This window comes from Ylistrum balloti, unplaced genomic scaffold (genome assembly GCF_031769215.1).
Source record: "Ylistrum balloti isolate Yb309-2 unplaced genomic scaffold, AGI_CSIRO_Ybal_v1 Utg369652, whole genome shotgun sequence".
Taxonomy (NCBI): domain Eukaryota; kingdom Metazoa; phylum Mollusca; class Bivalvia; order Pectinida; family Pectinidae; genus Ylistrum; species Ylistrum balloti.
The window spans coordinates 1697336-1720310 of record NW_026781907.1 but is presented as its reverse complement, the minus strand read 5'-3'; the positions used below and the strand labels follow the sequence as shown (position 1 = coordinate 1720310).

Below are 22975 nucleotides of genomic sequence, written 5' to 3'. Positions count from 1 at the left end.
AATCTTTAGGTTTGTTTTATATATACAGTGTTACTATATAGTTAAATCAACAGAGAAATCAAGCGATAATGTCCGTCACCTAATGTCCACAGATAGACCAACTCATGGTAGTATATGGCCCCTTTCATGTGTCTCCATACCATCCCTCACTTCATGAAGACGAACGAATTAAACGGAAAACCGTATAAGGGGAGATAATAAAGAAAATCCGAAAAATACCATCACAATTGTGGAAACGCACACCGCTAAAAGAAATCGTTCGTACATCGAGCATACAGCGAGTACACGATGGACAGACAATGCGCGCGGATTGCACATCGTGTAACGTTATGAGATCCCACAACTGTATTCAAGGTTATAAAAGAGTTCAGATATAGCGTGCAGTGTCTGTGGACGATACTCGATCTTCTTTGGTTAATCTTTTGTTTAGTTATTGGAGGAAAATTCAAACCTGCCAATTAATCTGATGTATGTTGTTATTTATCATACAGACTTAGAACCACGCGAATAACTAAACACAGAGGTTTCCGCAAGGTCAATAGTACACAAAATCCACAGTATTTAACAAGGTACTGCAATTGTACACATTAGCTACAACAGAATTAACGATAATATCCATCCCAAAAACGAAACAGCCCAATTACAACATGATAAAAGTAACCTGGATCTTCTGTCTTCCTTTATCCTTTAACATATAACATATTACCTGACTGACACCAATAAATCTTACCTACAGGTAGAGTCTCAATGATCATTGTGTAACGACACTGATTTTAAAAAAAAATTCTTTCTGATCATAAAAACTCAAACAACGGAGCCAAAGAAAGCGATTTGTTAATATAGTTACAGCATAGATCTCACTAGTTCTATGTTACTAGCAGATCATTTTTAATTATGCTTAGTGTGAAATCAATTTTATGCACATAAAATTAATGCGCATTTGGCCCGTTTCGGGCGATAAATATCATTAGTTCAAAAAGCAGCTGTTATATGCGCATTTAATTCACAAAGCAATAATTTCGTAGCTTGTGGGTTTTAACTGAACGTGATTAGAATCCAGAATGCTTGTAGAAAAACTCAAAGTAGGAATATAAATATTTGATGACTTGTTAGAAGTATGAAATATCTGGCGTGTCATTAGATCGGAGCCTTCACTGTCGTGTATCCGTTAAGAAATTGTCTTCCCAAGATGGTAGAGGAAGACGGACACAAAAGGTAGATTGTAACTTTAAGCTCTAGAATTGCTGGTTTCAGAACACAATCTGACCGGTGCAAATACCACACCAAACTCAGAAATACTCTAAATGTATATTTCAGTGTCTGTGTGTTGCAGTTTTTTATCTTAAATTATTGTGAGCCCTTCGGAAAGTTGAGCAAACTGTGGAATTGAGCATCGAGGAGAAATTCGATGAGAGCTGGAGAGTCTCCTTGACAATTGAATTAAACATTTGACTGCTTAAATATTTCAATATAAGCAAAACCTCTCAGCGAACTCCGCCTCGATGCCAAACTTTACGAAGGGCTTTCATTTGTTTATGAAATAAACAGCAACAAACAAATGCTGAAATGTGAATTTTGAGTATTCCTGACTTTAGACTGGTATTTATCCTCGTCAGATTGTATTCAGAAACCAGTGATTTTGCAGCTTCAAAGGAATGTTTTGTCTGTCTTCTTCCGCCATCTTGAAAAGCTTAATGCGTATACGACACTGGTACTAGTCCTCTGTATTAGCCATCTTTGCCTTATTTTGTCTCACGTGCCGCGTGCAATCTGGAACAACAACGTATAAATTTCTATCTGTACGTTATTGTAACAGGTGTTGTGGTTTTATTGACTTAAATTTCATGAAAATATGCCAATCACTTTCCTTATGCATTCTAATATGAATAAGTTCAACGTTGGCATGGACATGGATCGTCGAAAGAAAATAATTTATTGCTGAGCATTAACTTACTACCTATGGATGCCGTTAAAAAATAAAATATATGGTATGTGATTCAATTATAACCAGATGTTGTCGCAGATCTTCAGAAAAAAAAATGTTGTTTTCAGAGAAGGACGGGTGTGATGAATCAATTAGTCGGTACTGCGTTATGTAAAAGTCACATGCTGTGTCAAAATGTCGTGTACGTAGTTGCAAGGAAGACATCCTCGTTGGTCCAAACCTCACAGGAAGACCGCACCAACATACGTAATTCGTTAGCAGAACAAAAACAAAATGAGAGATCACCACTGACAAACAGTGTGAAACTTCCGTCATTAACACATGTTTGATAGAAAGAGTAAAACAAACAACACATTTTTCCCACATCGATAATGGTAACCTTTAAAACAGTCCAGGAAAGATTCATATACACCTAAACTATAACAGCTTTAGAGGTCCTGTAATTATATTAAAAATTCTTCTAGAAATCATCCAATCCATCTATAAAATACTTCAAAGTTTACGTAAAAAAACCTACGGAAGTGTACAACAACTTTAACTATGAGTTTGCCTCCTTTGGACATAGAAGACTAAATATCCTACACTGTCGTCTAAGAAACCGCGCTAGTTCTTTTAATTATGACCTCTTTAGAGCAAATCTGATCGATTCTGGTGAGGGTCAATGTGGGCATCCCTGTGTTACCACTTCTTTATTACTTGTCCATTCAAGGCTAATTTACGAGCAAATCTTCACATAGAATTATCACGGTACGAAGGTGATATTAATGTTGATATTCTTTGTCAAGGTGATGCAAATATAGCATGCAATGCCAAAATGAGAAATACCAAAGCTGCACAGCATTTTATTGGAACATCGAGTAGATTTCGATGATTCTCATGAATAAAACTTGCTGATTATTCTCTTTGGCATTATGTGCCAATATCTTTACAAACCGAACCACTGATATCCATACCCCAGATTATGAACACTGTTTAATCTTTATAGTAATAAGTTGAAAATTATTACATTTATTGTGAACATTATTGAAATGAACACGGTGTTTAACGGAAGGTTAACCTTATTGTAAAAATTATTACAATAAAGAATTTATTACAATAAAGGTTGAAGCAGAGTATGTGTTCGGGGGGACAGTTACCGGTGGTGCGGCCTGTAAAACGCGTTGTCAAATGACCGCAGCATAGATATCAGTAGAGATCGGGCGATAATCTATCACCCCAAAGACAATAGAAAACAACACAAGGAAGGGAAAAAGCAAGCACGTGAAAGTTAAGTGTGTTGAAGCATGATAAAAATATAGGCAAAAATTTTAATCTGAATCGACAGGAAGAATTGAAGTTGGCGGAAAGTCATGTCCTATTTTTAGAGAGGTGTCTTTCTTTGGAGAAAGACGACCAAATCCACATGAACATGTAACGCACGCGGAATTGTACGAGTCCACCGGAAAAAAAAAACAATCAACCATTAACATATATCAGGCCTACAGAGTCTGTTTACTCAACTGACAGATCTAAATTCTAATCTCGAACCAGACGATACAGGCACGTGCGCTAACACAACAGACGCAGTCAACGATGACGAGGTAAACACGTACATGCCTGGACAAGACGATGAATTATGCAACACATATTATCTTAACGACAATATAACGAAAAAGCGTACAAAAGGACAACCTGTCGACAACATAGCTGGTTCGTGACATGCTCGTAGCAATTCGGTCATACGCAAAGACTGAGAACAGTCACCTTGCAATGAAACATTGCGACTGTACTTGGTAATAACCTCGGGTAATTCTAATAAACCACGGCCACCTCAGAAAGACCCAGAACCCCACCAACACCCAACGAAGACCTCAACAATTCAAAACCACATTATTGCTAGTTCGTTACTGACGCAAATCTCGATCTGAATGCTTTCAATTTTTGCTTTGTCAATTTTGGTGAGCATTTAAGATAATACTTGATTGGTTCATAGCTAGAGTATGCACGCATAACACTGTTTTGAAAGATGGCGGCATTGGTTATAACTGACGCCAGGTGTCGCTGATTGTCTGTTAGAATATTTTCACCAATTAGAAAGCAAGGATTGGTAGTAACAGCTAGTTCCAAAGGTTGTGACAAAGGGCTGAAACTGTAACTGGGTAAGGTTTATGCTTTCTGAACTTTGTAATAGCGACTGAAGTGTTAGCCATCAAAATTCGACAAGACTTAAATGTGAAGGGAAGGAGAGCAAAAAGATATCAAAAGAGCACAAATGGCGGATGACACAACATAATTTTTAAAGCAGACATACCAGTAGCTATCAAATGATACAAGAATTTGGTCAGTTTATCGGTTCAAAACTTAACAAAACGAAGGCGGGAGGACATATATTGGGAAATATTAAAAAAATTATCAGAGAGTTTATGAAGGAATACAAAGGATTCAATATGAAGTTAAATCTTAAGGAGTATTCTTTGGAGTAAATAAAATTTATATGCATATTTAAACTGGTATAGTAAAACACGTCGATAGATGAAATGTTGATCTGTAATAGGGAAAATAAATGTAATTGATACATTAATGGTAGCAAAAATAACAGATGTATTCTTTACACATGTGATTAGTACAGAGCAAGTGAAGGAATGGGGCCGTATAATACATATATATTTTATGGGGTGGGAGTGAAAAAGTTAAAAGAAACGTAATGATACAAATTTTCTAAAGGGGGGCTTTTGATACGAGCTGTCGCAAGAAATATCAAAATGGATAAAAGGATCGATTTCTTTACAATAGATAGCTCGACGTAAATAATTCACGTGTCGCAGTTTACTTTTTAAAACATTTTTTTTTCAATAAAATCAAAATAGCACATGGTGATTTTTGTAATATATGTATCGGACTAGACCGCATTTTCATCCAATCCAAGTTCGTCTGCTTCTCGGCCTTTTTTTCTTTTATGTTTTTATTTTATTTTAAACATAAAATCGCATAAGTATTTAGTTCTGTAAAGCATTTAGCTGGGTTGAGCGTCAGACTAGCAAGTCAGGGGTCCCGGGTTCGAATCCAAACGGAGGCATTGAAATAAATAATGACCTCGGTTACTCTGGCGAATACATACATTGCAGGGATCAGAAATAATACTCAGCATTGTCCGACAGACATCGCTGTAGCCCATGGAAACTCAAGGGCGAGTTATTTCCTGGAGGAGAGTAAGTAACCTCCTTGGTAGATGACTTCTTTTTAGCTCGATCGGCTGAGCGTCAGACTAGTAAACCAGAGGCCCCGGCTTCGAATCCTAGCGGAGGCATTGGAATAAATGATGTTACACAAACCAATCTAAAGACCAGAAGACACCGGATTCGATGATAGCTTGATTCACAGTAGTGGTTGCCTTTCACCTAGCCGTCCGTGGTTCGATTCCCGGAATGGATGTGAAAAGGTAAGGGGTCACCTGCCTGACCACGTGAGTTTTCCCCGGTTTCCTCCCACACGCTTCCATCCGAGCCAACAAGAGTGATTAATATAAGTTGGAAAAACTTGCTATGCAATTCTTGTAAAATAAATACATGTTATTTATTTATAGCAGTAGGGGTACAACTTGAATTACGTGTTATTTGAATCCTCTATGATCTGGCATCGACAAACCTACAGACACCACCATAAATCATAACGTTCAATATAGGACCTCATCCCACTTAAACCGTAATTAAAAGTATTCACTATTATAATTGAATCCCAACTTCCAATATCGTTGGACGTGTTAGCAACAATTCACTAAAATTGTCTCTATTAAGGTTTTATCTATGTAAGTACACAAGCTGGTTAGACATTCGTCAGTGTACAAGGTTTGTCGTTTGGTGGGAGTCGTATTGTTATAGGAAAGGTCAATATCTTCAGACTGAAGTTTGTCGATATTGCATGACGCAATAGTCACCTGCGGTGTCTAAACTGTCAGGTCCGTTTGTCCGTTATTAGGGCTCGCGCAACTGAGTCAATCACTATACCGACTTACTTAGCTCTAGTGTAAATATCATTAATATCCGGTGTTCAATTGTTTAGAGTCATAGAAACTTACTTGTCAAAGATTACAATGACGTAATATAGTGACTTAGATTGTCAACAGCCGTCGCCTTCAACAACCGGAAGCTTACCGGTGAAACTAACCATCCATTTAGGAAAATAATCCGGAATGTTACACCTCTCTAAATCCACCCCACAGTTAATGAAATGTGTTAAAACTATTAATTTTCACGAAGCCAAATAAAAACATGTTTCTTTCATCAACCACCTGAGGGCACAGTTCTTCAATAAATCTCAAGAATCAAGGAAGAAACTCTGTTTGGATGGAACAGAATCCCTCTCGCTCATTGGCTGGTTTTAGTTGCGTAATTCCTTTTAATTTATGAACATTTACACGACAGTGCAGGACGGAAATGTCAGAGATAACACCCTGCGTAAGCTTCATTGAGGAGTGGTTGACCTCAAGGTATCTTGAGCAGGTGTATAGAAACAACAAGACAGATATGATGAGGAAATATGTCAGTTTGCTTCAGCCATATACGGTCTGTGTGAATATATACTTTTCCTTTTGAAATGTCACTAATGGTATTTTTCATCCTCATAACACTTTGTTTTAAATATCTTATTATACCGTCTAGATAAGTCTTTAGATATAGATTACAGAATGGATTTTTAGGATATGGCTGACGAGTGCTGGATTTAACCACTGATATACATGGTTTCCTAACGTAAAGGCCCTCACAAAACGAACACCTTTTTGATATCTTTCAGCTTTCCGTAAGTTATAACATAAAGAATGTCATTCGTGGTGTAAATGAAGCGAAGCTTGGATGTTTTTATCATCTAAGTTCAACATTTTATCAGATGGATAAAAATCTAAAATTGCGATAATCTTACAACATATCCATTTCTTGGCAACTTATCACGCCACGAAAAACTCATCCCCAGTTAGGTCATATTCCACGTGTGTAATAACTTTATAATAATGCATGTATTAGATGTTATTACTCTCAAAACAGGGTATTTTAATGATAAACAAAATATGCTTGCCTTTTATAAACATATTTCTTGTAAATTGGCCTGGGAAAGTTTTCATTAAAAGTAATTTGATATGTTTTTATTTTCATTGACGGAAAGAATTAAGACAATACATACATATATTACACAAAACATTTGCACTTATTCATAATTACCTGTGACGAAAGGTACAAAAACCACATTTATATACTCACAAATCACTACACATGATATATAAATTACACTGTGTTTCACCAGAAAAAAGAAACTAATGATATTTTACTTTTGTTTCTTTATTTTTTTTCAGCAATTTCCTGCAGATAAGTGAAAAATGTCGCTTTTTGCAGTAATTTGTAATAAAAACAGAAGAAATTCACACAATCATTCAAGCATGAAAGTCTGTCTGTATTGACGGGAAATCACCAAAAGATTTCCATCTAGCTTGAATTTTATATCAGATCCAACCAACTGACATCTGTTCTTTAAATTCTCAGAACTTACAATGCAGAAATCAAGAAATGCTGTTATCAATCAGCTTTATCATTAAGCCCCAGTGGGAAAGGTCTTTAAGGATGAACCCGACTGGAAAGTCTAGGTCTCAGCGTCGATTAGCACTACATTTTGGTAGCAGTATTAAGAGTTAATAGGTTAATTAATAATTAAAAGTTCAACATCCGGTCTTCCTTGTGGCTGCCGATCCCTAGAGATGACTTATAGAGGTGACCTTTGTAAACGATTAAGGAGGCTCGACCATTTAATAATTAGTCTCTAGATTTTCTTGAAACGTTTACATAATGATTATGCAATACATGTATGTAGCACTTGAATATGTTTTTTTTCCTGAAAATCTTAGCATTCCAATAACTTGTTAAACTTTTGGTGAAAATGTCTAAAAACTGTTATATTTCTCATTGTAAGGTTCTTGCAAATCATATAAAAAAAATAAAATGAAAAAAAATATCTGCTTTTTTTATGAAAAAAATATACAAAGCAATATTTACAAAGTGGGTTATATTGATATATAACATAAAGATTTCAATATTCGTGCTTAAAATACTATCATAACACACAGCTGTGAAAACCACAAGGAAAATATTATAACAAAAAATCATAGAAATGAGTTTTATCCTACATTCGAAAATTTTACATATAAAATTTTTCTTGAAGCAGGTTGTCTCCCTTGCAATTATCGGGCACGTTTTGAGTGGGTAAGTGAGTAGTATTATCACATAATACATACACACATACATTATGCATATATACACTCCTAATAAATACACTTTGGAAACTTTTATAACAGTATAATGATATATATACACATGTAATCATTGGACATTCATAAATTCAATGTATCAAACAGCATTTCAGTGTGCCTGTACTATCTATTTCGCTTTGGCGGGTTTTTCATCTTGTCGTGTTTTCGTCTTTTCGCTGTTTTGTCATTTCGTCTTTTCACCCGGCGTTATTTTTAACGGGAAAAGAAAAGACAAAATATTAGGTAAAAGCCACAATATTGACGTTAATTGAAGTCGTTGGCTTGGAATGAGAATGGCCGTGACAAATACTACTTTCAAAAATTGTAAACCGTCCCTCGCGTCTCTTCTTGTTGTTATTGACATCACGACGTACTTTTCATTTTGGATTCTACATAATTGTATAGTTTTATATAATATACATTTCATATTGCGTTTGGTGATGAGGATATGGACCTCCATCGCTTATATTGGATTCCCAAGCTTCCTAAGAATTCATACAAACAGTGTTCTATTGCTGGCTCGTCTAGTTGTTCAACCAAACCTTTGACAAACCTTCATACTTCAAATCTTAATATTATCAAACCAGAGTTACTCATGAAGTGAAATCGATAATCTGTGGAAAGGAAGAACTCCAAAGAGATTTTGACAAATCTTCAAAGTCCTCATTGCTTATACAAAAACATTTGAGTTTCCCAAATCAAGGACACAACACTTTTCCCCTTCATCTGCTTACCTCGATCTTTCCCTACAACGAAAGCGACATGGACATATTTTTACCAAGCTTTATTATTGTTCATTTTCGGCTTCTTGATAGTAACATACGTTTTTTTTTTTTAGTTTGAACATATTTTATTGACAATGACATTGACAATAGGATTAGTCAGTAAGTTTTACCAACTTATAAATGACTTCTCCTACAACATACACATAAACATTTACATAAATATGATCACGTGGTGACATGAAACTATTATAATAGTCATTTTTATGTAAAATGTATAAGTGGACAAAAAATAAAGAAAGAGACAGAGAGATAAGAACAGGGTGTGGCATAGGGAAAGAGAGATAGAAAGAGGGATGTAGAATGGAAGAGAGGAGAGAGAATTTAAGTGAATCTTCCTGACCTTCCTAGGAATGTTTGGACCGATTTGGCCATTTTAAGGTTATCATCCACAGAGATATTAGAGTCACCATTGCAAAGAATATTTACATTAACAATACCGTCATACTATATTAATTCTTGGTATAGTGCTCTACGTTGATCAGCATATAAAGGACAATTAAAAAAAAGATGATAAGAATCTTCACATGGGTGCCCACATTGACACTCTGGTGAATTTACAAGATTAGCCCTAAAAAGATCATAATTGAGTGGACTTGCACGGTTTCGGAGACGACAGTGGATGATAAATACGTGCATCCCCAACCTAAGGTGTTTACATATCGTATTTGACTCGACATACAAGGGCTTGTTTCTAGTGCCACGATTTTCGTGCAAATGTCGGCAACTGACAAATTTGTGCACAATATGTTCCTGTGGTTTGGTATGAAAAAGAACCTTCTTTATTACTACAAGTAGTTGTATTTTATTGCGTAATTGCACCAATCCCCCAAACGTCTTTCAATAAATCTGATACCAGCATTTTATATTTTACATATTAGTAACAGATATATCGTCCATCTGTGGGTCTGATCCCATTTTAACAACCAATAAGGAGCGAAATAGATAAACCATCAACCGTCAGACAGCCTGCTGTATAAGAGTATCATTAGAACGGAAATGAGTCCTGACAATTTCCAAAATCATGGCTGTACCAAACTGATGTATCTAATTCCGAAATATGAGGGTTTATATATCTGAAGGATATTGATTCATTCTGGTACATCAGAAGTTTGTTGCTGTTGATGTTGATGTTGTTGTTGTTGTTGTTGTTGTTGTTGTTGTTGTTGTTGTTGTTGTTGTTGTTGTTGTTGTTGTTGTTGTTGTTTTGTTTTTTTGTTGTTGTTGTTGTTGTTGTTGTTGTTGTTGTTGTTATACATGCATTCGTTTAACCCAAAAAGGTTATTTTACACCATATGACACATTGAATATTCTATTTTAAGAACTGTTTTCGCCATTTTTTAACTATTAACTCCTTGTTTTCATTAAACATGCGTTAACTTAAGGACGAATAAACAGCTAATATAAGTCCACTGTGGGTTCGGACAGGGGAGTGCAGCTGTGTGAGCCGTTCTGCTACAGGAAATCGACTGGTGACATGTGACACAGAGATCAATGTTCACGGCTCATCTACAGCAGCATCACTTACTAATACATGTTCACAGGAGAGCGGAGGAGCTAGGCATACTCTTCTTACCTGCGGAGAGCTTTCACACAGTACGTACGTACGAAAGTGAAAGCTTACATACGTACGTGGGCTTAAGTTATACCACCTCAGTATTTCAAGACCTTTACTTGGTGCCGAGTTAATTCTCATGATGGTAAACCAATCTACATGAAGTGTTGTTACTGTGTAGTATCAACGAAACAGCCGGCAGTAATAGAGACGTATTAGTCTTATAAACAGCCAGCAAACGGTTACCTGGATTTACAACCACTAACTTACACCTGTATTTAACATATCTAGTTCCGTATTCATCCGATAATGTTTGGATTTACTATCCTGAGTGAATAACAGCGTATGTATATATTATTCCGAATTGGATAACGTTTACAAAGACACGACAACATCGGGCCTGTCACAATAACCATTTCTACATCCAGACCATCACAATTACTATTTCAACAGTGGTATTGGATTTAACACACAGTGTGACATGAAAAGCTGAAAATGACATCATAAAGAGAGTGATTATCGGTTCTGAAAACAAGATATATAGTTCAATTACTCTCCCAATAATTAAAACGTAATCTTTAAATCGGCTCTTTAGCAGCAGTCGTAGTAGTTGTGGGATGATTATATATTGCCACGCCGTCTACACGGCTTGGCACTCACACAGTCGCGGTACACACGCTCGTCTCTGCTGGTTTTAAGGCACGACAATTGTCATCCAAGTGTATTATGACTTCACCAGTTACGTTAAGTCTTACGGACCTATTTCCCAATAACGTGACCACTGGTGTTTATGATACTAGATATCTGAACACTGGAAAGTTAGATATGAATGACTCCGTGCCAACATTAAGGCGGTTTTCAAAGGATGTCTCGCCCGTGCCCTCTTGTATCACAGCAAGCATCGGAACACTCGGAAACATCATCGCCATTGTGATTCTCTTTAGGTCCGCAAGCACACACAAATGGAAAACATTTTACTGTCTCGTGCTTGCCCTGGCTATAACGGACCTTGTTGGGATTTTGGCCACCACTCCAGTGGTTATGTTGGTGTACTCTAATAATATACAGTTCCTCGGTGGACAACCTGAGTGTGACTATCTGGCCTTCATGATGATGTTCGCAGGGTTCGCAACCATTTGTATTGTAACTTGTATGTCGTTTGATCGGTTTCTGGCCGTTTGGTTCCCCTATTCTTACAATACGACTGTCACACGGCGTCGTGTCGGTTTTACTCTTTTATGCATCTGGTCGCTGGCTGTCATCCTGGGAAGTCTACCCATATTTGGATTAGGACATAATATCACGCAATACCCGGGCACCTGGTGTTTCTTCAATTTCCATAGCACACTTATAATGGATAGTGTTTTCGCTATACTGTATGCCTCGCTTGGTGTGGGGATCATTACTTTCGCTGTGATCATGAACCTTCTGGTTTCTGTTAAACTTAAACAGCAGAAAAGAAGGTACAGCTGTGTGATTAAGATATCTGACGGACAGCACGAACAGAGTCACACACGATGTCTCCGGAGTAACGTATCCCAGATGGTATTTCTTGTCTCGGTGACCTTGGTCTTCGCAGTATGCTGGCTTCCCTTGATGGTATGTTGTAGAATCAGTTACGAGCAAATTATATCGAGTGCAATGTTGTAATGTGTTTGTATTGCATCTAAACATTATATGACACACTTTCAAAAACAGACGTTATTCCAAACTTACTATTAAACTACTAAACGTAAACGTTATACCCGATATTTTTAACGTCTGTCAAACGTTAACCTTAAAACCTACATTTCTAACCTTTATCAAACATTCACCTTAAAGGCTACATTTCCAACCTTTATCAAACGTTAACCTTATAGGCTACATCCAACCTTTATCAAACGTTAACCTTACATCCTACATTTCCAACCTTTATCAAACGTTACCTTACAGCCTACATTTCCAACCTTTATCAAACGTAACCTTACAGCCTACATTTCCAACCTTTATCAAACGTAACCTTACAGTCTACATTCCCAACCTTTATCAAACGTTACCTTACAGCCTACATTTCCAACCTTTATCAAACGTTACCTTACAGCCTACATTTCCAACCTTTATCAAACGTAACCTTATAGGCTACATTTCCAACCTTTATCAAACGTAACCTTATAGGCTACATTCCCAACCTTTATTAAACGTAACCTTACATCCTACATTCCCAACCTTTATCAAACGTTAACCTTACATCCTACATTTCCAACCTTTATCAAACGTAACCTTATAGGCTACATTCCCAACCTTTATCAAACGTAACCTTACATCCTACATTCCCAACCTTTATCAAACGTAACCTTTCAGTCTGCATTTCCAACCTTTATCAAACGTAACCTTACATCCTACATTCCCAACCTTTATCAAACGTAACCTTACATCCTACATTCCCAACCTTTATCAAACGTAACCTTTCAGTCTACATTTCCAACCTTTATCAAACGTTAACCTTACATCCTACATTCCCAACCTTTATCAAACGTAACCTTACATCCTCCATTCCCAACCTTTATTAAACGTAACCTTACATCCTACATTCCCAACCTTTATCAAACGTAACCTTATCGCCTACATTTCCAACCTTTATCAAACGTAACCTTACATCCTACATTCCCAACCTTTATCAAACGTAACCTTATCGCCTACATTCCCAACCTTTATTAAACGTAACCTTACATCCTACATTCCCAACCTTTATCAAACGTAACCTTACATCCTACATTCCCAACCTTTATCAAACGTAACCTTACATCCTACATTCCCAACCTTTATCAAACGTAACCTTATCGCCTACATTCCCAACCTTTATCAAACGTAACCTTATCGCCTACATTCCCAACCTTAATCAAACGTTAACCTTACAGTCTACATTTCCAACCTTTATCAAACGTTAACCTTACAGCCTACATTTCCAACCTTTATCAAACGTAACCTTATAGGCTACATTCCCAACCTTTATCAAACGTAACCTTACATCCTACATTCCCAACCTTTATCAAACGTTACCTTACAGCCTACATTTCCAACCTTAATCAAACGTTAACCTTACAGTCTACATTTCCAACCTTTATCAAACGTTAACCTTACAGCCTACATTTCCAACCTTTATCAAACGTAACCTTACAGCCTACATTTCCAACCTTTATCAAACGTAACCTTACATCCTACATTCCCAACCTTTATCAAACGTTACCTTACAGCCTACATTTCCAACCTTTATCAAACGTAACCTTACATCCTACATTCCCAACCTTTATCAAACGTAACCTTACAGCCTACATTTCCAACCTTTATCAAACGTAACCTTATAGGCTACATTCCCAACCTTTATCAAACGTAACCTTACAGCCTACATTTCCAACCTTTATCAAACGTAACCTTACAGCCTACATTTCCAACCTTTATCAAACGTAACCTTACAGCCTACATTTCCAACCTTTATCAAACGTAACCTTACAGTCTACATTTCCAACCTTTATCAAACGTTAACCTTACAGTCTACATTTCCAACCTTTATCAAACGTTACCTTACATCCTACATTTCCAACCTTTATCAAACGTTAACCGTATAGGCCGTATAGGTCTTTTACAAACATTGTTATTGTACACCTGACTCCATTTGTTTAAAGCTTAATTTGAGGTAACGAGTAGTTTGTGAAAAATGTTAATGGTTGTCAATGAAAATACAAGAATGCTCAGAAAATATAGATCTGACTTGTCTAAAAATCTAAGTGCAAATATATGCAGATTGATTACATTTTTTTTAAATTCATATTTGAAAATTTTCACTAACCACTGTTTTTTTCTAAGTTTGTATGATCGATCTGATAGATGGCGTAATGTACACGCGATGGCTCTCTCGTGGCTAATCCAAACATTTAATTGGTTTGTTAATAGAATTGTAGAATGAACCGCCTACGTCACAGAATAGACATAATAGCATACAGCTAGTGATTTATGACACAAACATTTTCAATATGCCTTGGCTACGATATTTGGCATCATTTACCCAAACCCTGTGGTAGTTGTTTGGTATCGAGTGTAAGACAAACGGTGCTGATACAATAGAGGTAATGACTTCACGGAAACAATGGTGGCAAAATGAAGGTTAAGACAATAGCAATGACAAGAGTTAGGCTGAAATGATAGTTAAGTAAATACCAGTGACATGACAGAGGTTGTAGTGTCGACGGTTCACAAAACATGACCGAGGGTGTAGGGACGGGTCAGTGAACATCAATGACATAACAGAGGTTATAGTGACGGGTCAGTAAACATCAATGACAAGACAGACGTTATAGTGACGGGTCAGTGAACATCAATGACATGACCGAGGTTGTAGGGATGGGTCAGTGAACATCAATGACACTTTAGAGGTAATAGTCACGGGTCAATAAACATCAATGACAAGACAGAGGTTATACTGACGGGTCAGTAAACATCAATGACAAGACAGAGGTTATACTGACGGGTCAGTAAACATCAATGACAAGACAGAGGTTATACTGACGGGTCAGTAAACATCAATGACAAAACAGACGTTATAGTGACGGGTCAGTTAACATCAATAACACTTTAGAGGTTATAGTCACGGGTCAGTAAACATCTATGACATGACAGTGGGTTATAGTGACAAGTCTGTGAAAATCAGTGACATGACAGATGTTATTGTCACGGGTCAGTGAACATCAATGACACATTAGAGGTTATAGTGACGGGTCAGTAAACATCAATGACATGACAGAGGTTATAGTCACGGGTCAGTGAACATCAATCGCCTGACAGAGGCTATAGTCACGGGTCAGTAAACATCAATGACATGACAGAGGTTATAGTGACAGGTCAGTGAACATCAATGACATGACAGAGGTTATAGTCACGGGTCAGTTAACATCTACTACATGACAGTGGTTATAGTGACGGGTCAGTGAAAATCAATGACATGACCGAGGTTGTAGGGATGGGTCAGTGAACATCAATGACACTTTAGAGGTAATAGTCACGGGTTAGTAAACATCAATGACAAGACAGAGGTTATACTGACTGGTCAGTGAACATCAATGACGTGACAAAGGATATAGTGACGGGTCAGTGAACATCAATGACGAGAAATGTAAAACCAGTTCGGAAAACATGGATGACACCACAGTTGTTTCAGAACTGTACATTAAACAGATTATTGATACAGATATGTATATATTTCATAAAATATGATCGATTTCATTTAATCGCATAACATTTTATTGGTTTTACGTAGATAATGATCTTTGCGGTCTATCTGTAGCATTCTGATCTGTTTTACCTACAACATATCGATTACGCAATGACGTGTGTTACTAGGTACATGAATTCCGACAACGCCCACTATGTGTTTATTTGAATACCCTGTAAGAAGGAAACGACATGTGTAAGAATGTTCTGAAAGTAACAACATAACCAACAGTTTACTGAGAATGTACAACTGATGGTATTCATTAAGGACAATCCTAATAGAAATGTGCACATATTAACGCTGTAGAATCCACCTTACATCAGACCGTGGTCGTGCACAACGCACAATGTCTTCATCTGACTTCAAATAGCACTTGATCAAGTGCTCAGGATAACTGATTTCTAATTTTGATGGAGGTAGTTGTGTCATTTCTTTGCCGTTAAGTAACTTAACGTTACAATAACCGAACATTCACGTCCATATATACATGAGAGTGAGTGACGAAGTGATATGTAGGGGGGGTTAGTTTTACATAAAGAATACATAGTCAGTGTCTTAAAATATAATCTATTTTGTGGTGAAAGTGAAGAAAGACAGAAGGGACGAGCCTCTGTTGAGTCACTTTAGCCTGTCCCGAACCAAAACACAACATATTTTTAAGACACTGGTTATGTATTCTGTTTCTCCCGCAACATGGATTGAAAGTCAGATCACCAAAACATCAACAGTATTATTGTTCAATCTTTGTTTACCTGACGCTGGTGTAGCGCTGAAGTTTGCTTTATGACGCACGCCAAAATAATTAATAAGATGAAATAAGTTCCAAACTTCAACGGATATGGCGGCGATTTTATTAATTTTGGTGAAAAAACTTGTTCATTACAACTTATAAAATCGTTTTATTTCACCGGTTGCTTATATTGTTAAACGTAATTTTGAAGTAAATATTAAGAAATCAATTCCGTCGAATTAACGCACGTGCTAAAATACAATTGGTTTCCGTCACTGCCGAATACAGTAAAAATATATGCGGCAGGTGTGTTCTGATAATGGAAGTGTCAGTTTTAGAATAAAACATAGTTTTTATATATATATTTTGTAAGAAAATCATGGATTTGACGAAAGAAAATATACAGTTGATCCTGAGACAGAAATGATGTGAAATGTAGCAATGTTTCATATTAATTGACGTAAAATTCTGATAGACAAGTGTACAAGACTTCATTTGTATTAATCAACATTATAGCTTAATATGTTGTATTTTCCTGTGGAAATTTAACCAGCGGCCGAGATAAAATTATTCTGTGTTAGAATCAGTGGAGATTATTTTGCGATTCCCAGTAGAAATTTTGAACTCTACGCTCTCCTGTCTATTCCTCATGCCACCAGAATCTATACCCACAATCCATCATTCCTCGGGGATCAGTCTATTAGCAAACATCACACGGAGTCCTGAAATCACTCAGATCGAGGCTGACATACATTCAAACTCTCATCATTAATAACACAGTTTAAATAAAAAAATATATCACAAATATTTTATGTTATAATACGAAAAAATATATAAATCTACGTTATTAGGTCAGATTAAAAGGACGTTCTCCTCCACGGTGTGTCTCTTTTCATACAAGGACATAGATTGTCGTCATCACTGGAGGTCTACAATAAAATAACTATTTAGATATTTAACTGTGTCATCCCTACTGTTCATTTGACTTTTTAAAATAGATATGGATGTTGATGTGTGTTGACAAACATTTTGTATCGATAGAGTCAGTGGTACAATAGAGTGCACCAGACGAGGCAACAATAGTAACGTCGGGTAGTACATACGGGTGCCAGCTACATCATCCATTATACAACAAAGTTTATAAGCAAACAGTCCCAGAGCGTTGAATATACGGTACATTACCCAGTAGTTTGTTTAAAGTCCACATCGTGTAGGCTGTTTATCCGTACATATGTCAATACCAGCTGATCAATGAATATCACAGGTGCTTACTTAATGTTTACTTAACGATGAATACACCCAGATTACAGTGCATTCAGTCCAATGGTAAATATAGATTTTCATTAATGGGGAAATATATGGATTATCCATGGCAACAACTCTTAGATAAATGTATGATAGATGTAACAGCCACAATTTCCTGTAAGCTGTCTGGTGATTAAAGCGAAAAAAATTGTGTGTGCTGAATGGAATAACAGACATCAGTTCTGTCAATATGCATATAAAGTAAAACGATACGACCCAATATTTTTTCTCTTTTTTTTTTTTTTTTACTTTCAGATTTTTAGATTTAATATAATAATGTCAGAAACGTCCGGAAATTGATATAGGTCGTACATCTTACTACTAGAGGTGTGCTCGCCGAAACAAAGGATAAACACAAACATGATATCGTGACATTACAATGGAAATATTGGCAGAGTATTTCATTTCCGTGAGATGTTGATTTAAACTTCTTTGTCGTGGATTGAAAAACTCGGTAAAAAAATCCGATAAATAGGATTGTCATTTTTTCTCTTAAATTTTCCTTTAATTTTGGATGGTAACACAGGAACATGTGTGCGTGCGTGCGTGCGTGTGAGTGTGTGTGCGTGCGTGCGTGTGTGTGTGTGCGTGTGTGTGTGTGCGTGTGTGTGTTTGCGTGTGCACGTTGTTAGTACAATGCAGGGAATCAGTAAAAATTGTGCGATAAACACTATATCGAATTGTTTTGAAAAGTTTATCGATAATCAATCGCAGAACATCGTTTTCAAGAACAAAGCCGATTTTTTAACCCGACCCTAGAATACTGATACATAAAGGCATGCTATAGATTTAATTAAAGTTATATATAAATAACAAGCTTGGGTAAAAATTTGGTACATATACACGGTTACAGTATCATTCATTTGTATATCCAGACTTTATCATAATGTCTTTTATCATACAGATAATGATAAAGTTGTTTTTTTTCATAGTTTTTTTTTATTTTTCAAAATTTTACCTGGTACTGATAAAGAAAGTCATTCACAAATTCTTGTTTCATTTACACTAGGCCCTTATATCATCATCATCATCATCATCATCATCATCATCATGACAACCATCTTATTGTCTGAAATGTTCACTTACCTACACACTCTTACTCACCATAATGATTAAGTTTCATGCACATTAACAATGTTATTCCAGTCGCTCGATCAATATCTAATTTGAAAGGATCTTTATATTCAGATGTAATTAATCAGATTAGTCTAGGGGTTTTAAGTTATTCCCTAGCAATAAATACTTCAAGGATCAAATGATCAATTGCACTATACAATGGAGATATTTTCCTCCGCGTATGTCTTTGTGCTTTGCTAATTCAAAATATGTTATTTCTTAACGATGTTTAAATGTATGTAACCTGTGAAACAAGAACAACTAGAGAACCTAGTACAGGAGTCAATATCTTATTATCATTATTGTCTGAAAGCAATAGATTAACTTTTTCACGTGTATTAAGTTGGCAATTATTTCCTTTAGGCAATGAAATCCCAAACTGCATAGTTATTTTAACACACACCAGATAACATGTGAACTCACACCATGGACCAAAGAGCTGGATTTGTCATATCTAAACTTGCAATACCAGATTAAAATGCATGTACACCTAGGATACATCCATTGCACTTTTAATTTAAAATCTGTTTTTTTTTTATTTTTAATGTATTTTATAAGTTTAATGATGGTGTGTATTTCAAATCCCTTTTCAATATTACGCAAGTGATACCAGTCTCCTACCTATCTAAACACATGGCTCCAGTGCAGTAATAATGGCTTTTGACGTAATGTAAATGCTTTGTGTATCTGAAGATTTAAGTAATGCCCAACAAAAAATATACCCTTTATTGAGGACTCCTAGAGTTTCAAGAGATTGGGGAAGATTATGGGCGTTCTAATGAAATGGAAAAAATTCAATTTCTTTGCGTAATGTGAAGTTGGATGTGTTTGAGGCCATCTAATTTGCTTGGTAATTTTGTTGTTGTTTACCTAGTAATCATTTGGAAACATGACATTATTTACTTGAATTTTTTTAAAAAATTGTATATGTACACGGCCAGTTACGTCATTAAACAGAAGATGCTTATCTCTTTTACAGTGAACTTCTTGTAAATCTCTCTGTTAATCTTTCCCAATAGTTTCATCGAATTTTGGATTTGGATGTTTCTTTTGTTATTACTGGTAACAAGATGGAATAATCACCCCTGTATAACGTTTCTGATATCATAATTCAACATCGAAAGTACACCATTTTCTGAAGTGATAAACACAATGACTATCATGAAAAGTAGAAAAACTACTACCCTACAAGTTAGGAAATCTGCCCTAATGCATAATTGTAGGAAGCGTGTAACTGAACAAGAACTATGAAATCATTTTCTCCCTTTTTATTCGGTGACTTAACATCGTCAGCAAAGAAGATTAGTAATCTTATTTCTAATCTAATTAAATCTATGAAACTGCCTTTTGCTATTCGTAGTTTGTCATTCAACTGAAATCTTCCAATAGTGATATTTGGTCAGACTATTGTCTGTATAGCGTGACTGGATGGCTTGCAATGTTACCGTGTCGTGGTTTAGGCATTCCAGTATGATGCCATTTCAAAGGTGCCCTAAAGTTTGACCCCATTATACAATGGATTTCCTAGTCATATGACTTCAACCATGGCGAACGTCTCGACTACATATTACCTCGATTTGATTTTTCTGTAGGTTTATATTGTACCACGGTGTACAATTTAAGGTAGATTCCTACATACTATGCCATGCTTTACACGTTTGCTCTTTCAGCTGCAGTTGTTTTATTTGTTCGAATGGGCTAACATGTAAAACTATTCTTCATGGTTTTTTTTCAGAAGGTATCTGACTAATCGTCATCTTTCAGTTTTTTATAGAACGAGGTTTGTTTTTAACTTTAGAAAATAATAACCGGTTGCGTGTAGATGAAAAAACACATCGCAAAATGCTGTGTACTCCAGTACTGGATGGAAGTCTACATGTCAATGCTAATTTTATTTTTTACAAAATATTCGGTAATGTGCAACATAAAAGAGAATGCTACATTTTTATGTGTTTGTAGATATATTTTGTTCCGAACATACCTAGCAGTATTTGATCTAAGTGTGTTATATATATTTTCAGATTGTGGTATTTGATCTAAGTGTGTTATATATATTTTCAGATTGTGGTGTTGATAAAACAGACCCAAAGGAGTGCCGGGCCTGACTGGGTAGATCTGTTGACGGTTCGTCTAGCAACCATTAATCAAATCCTTAATCCATGGATCTATATCATTTTGAGGAGAGAGTTTCTTTCGGACATTTGTAGAATGAGGATAAAGTTATGTAAATTATCTTGTACTCGGGTACCTGACAACAATAACGAGGTAGACTTACAGATCTCTGTCACCAGTAGAAAGCATAACACATGTACTGTCATAGATAACATGGAAGTGGTCTCTCTAAATACATGAACATAAACAATGTTAAATCTAATCGCAAACAAACAGTCTCAGTAAATGGGAGGTGTAACATTTGGTTCAGCCTAACTCTCATCAGCGTCAATCTCGATCAAATTGAGCACAGGAGATGTTTGATATGATTCGGCTCACACTAGTCAGCGGCAATCTCAAACAAATTGAGCTCAGGAGATGTTTGATATGATTCAGCCTCACTCTCGCCAGCGGCAATCTCGATAAAAATGAGCAAAGCAGATGTCTAGTATGTTTCGGCCTCTCTCACCAGCAATCTCAATCAAATTGAGCACAGGAGATGTTTGATATGGTTCGGCTCACACTCGCAAGCGGCAATCTCAATCAAATTGAGCACAGGAGATGTTTGGTATGATTCGGCTCACACTAGCCAGCGGCAATCTCGATCAAATTGAGCACAGGAAATGTTTGGTATGTTTCGACCTCTCTCGCCAGCGGCAACCTTGATGAAATGTGAACAAGGGAGAAGTTCAGTTCTACCTCACTTTCGCCAACTGCAATGTCGATAAAAATGAATGGTAGATTGTAGATGGAATCTCGACAGAACGTGAGGATGGAAAATATAGCGTATGCTTTGACCAAACCCTAACATGTATTGTCCAGAAGTCGATTGATTTGGAGTAAAAACAATCTCGTCTTTAGATGTAAGTTTTATCGTGTCGGTCTTGGTTTAGCGACAGAATTCTAGCCAGCACTGCCCAGAGGTCGACTGATTTGGTGTAAAACAATATCGTCTTTAAATGTAAGTTTTATCGTGGCGGTCTTGGTTTAGCGACAGAATTCTAGCCAGCACTGCCCACAAGTCGACTGATTTGGTGTAAAACAATATCGTCTTTAAATGTAAGTTTTATCGTGTCATTGGTGATTGTTTAGCATTCGTTGCTGTAGCGTTGTGCAAGTGTGAATTCCTGTATCTATGATTACAATCCCACCGTTGCACGGGTGAAGAATCAGTACAAACAATGTGGGACAGGCCATTGAAAGTATTCATGTTGATGAGGTAGTGACTTTATGTCTGTTGCTCCAGTGCGTTCAGAAGACGTTCTGAAAACAGTGTTTACTATTTATAGCAAAAATCAATTCATTCCATCAGTTCACTATAGACGATACAATATGAATATACTTGTTTATAAAAATTAATTTCAGATCAACAGGTCGGGTATGACTATTTCATAGTTCATTGATCATTGATCGAATATTTTAAGGTAAAACATGTCGTTGACTCGGTCCTCCCTTACTTCATAGTTTTCTTTCCTGTTACTTTTCGGAGAAACGTCAAAAGGTCAATAAGGTATTTTTACAAGATGGCGTAATCAAATTCATACGTCATCAATGATGGCGGAACGCAACTTTAGTCTTTGAGATTGGAACATGTTGGGCTCAAAAGACAATCCTTTTGCGTGGTGTGTTGTTTCGTCGTTATGCAAAAAATCATGAGTGACTATTCTGTGCCTTTTGATGATGTTTTGGTATTTGGATGCTGAATATGTTGGAAGCATACTGCAAATATCCCTTCCCTTTTTCTTACCTCAGTACTTTATCACACAGTCAATGTGCTAAAAAAGATGTTGTCCCTATCAATATTCGATGCATAGCATTATGCTTTATAAAGACCATGATCATTCGTCGTTAGCAACAATGCTTTTGTTTTTGTTT

The 22975-nt window shown here is 36.4% G+C and overlaps 1 protein-coding gene across 1 annotated transcript; it reads left to right on the top strand.

The window, feature by feature from the left end:
* The first annotated feature begins 11279 nt into the window (after positions 1 to 11279).
* Positions 11280 to 21301, top strand: LOC132557148 (prostaglandin E2 receptor EP4 subtype-like). The gene is made up of 2 exons (XM_060221642.1): positions 11280 to 12152; positions 21011 to 21301. The coding sequence occupies exons 1-2, from the start codon at positions 11280 to 11282 to the stop codon at positions 21299 to 21301; spliced, it is 1164 nt and encodes a 387-aa protein (XP_060077625.1).
* Positions 21302 to 22975: the final 1674 nt, after the last annotated feature.

Coding starts and splice junctions, on each gene's coding strand:
- LOC132557148 (XM_060221642.1), top strand. CDS start 11,280: ATGACTTCACCAGTTACGTTAAGTCTTACGGACCTATTTCCCAATAAC. Junction 12,153..21,010: donor TATGCTGGCTTCCCTTGATG/GTATGTTGTAGA, acceptor ATATATTTTCAG/ATTGTGGTGTTGATAAAACA.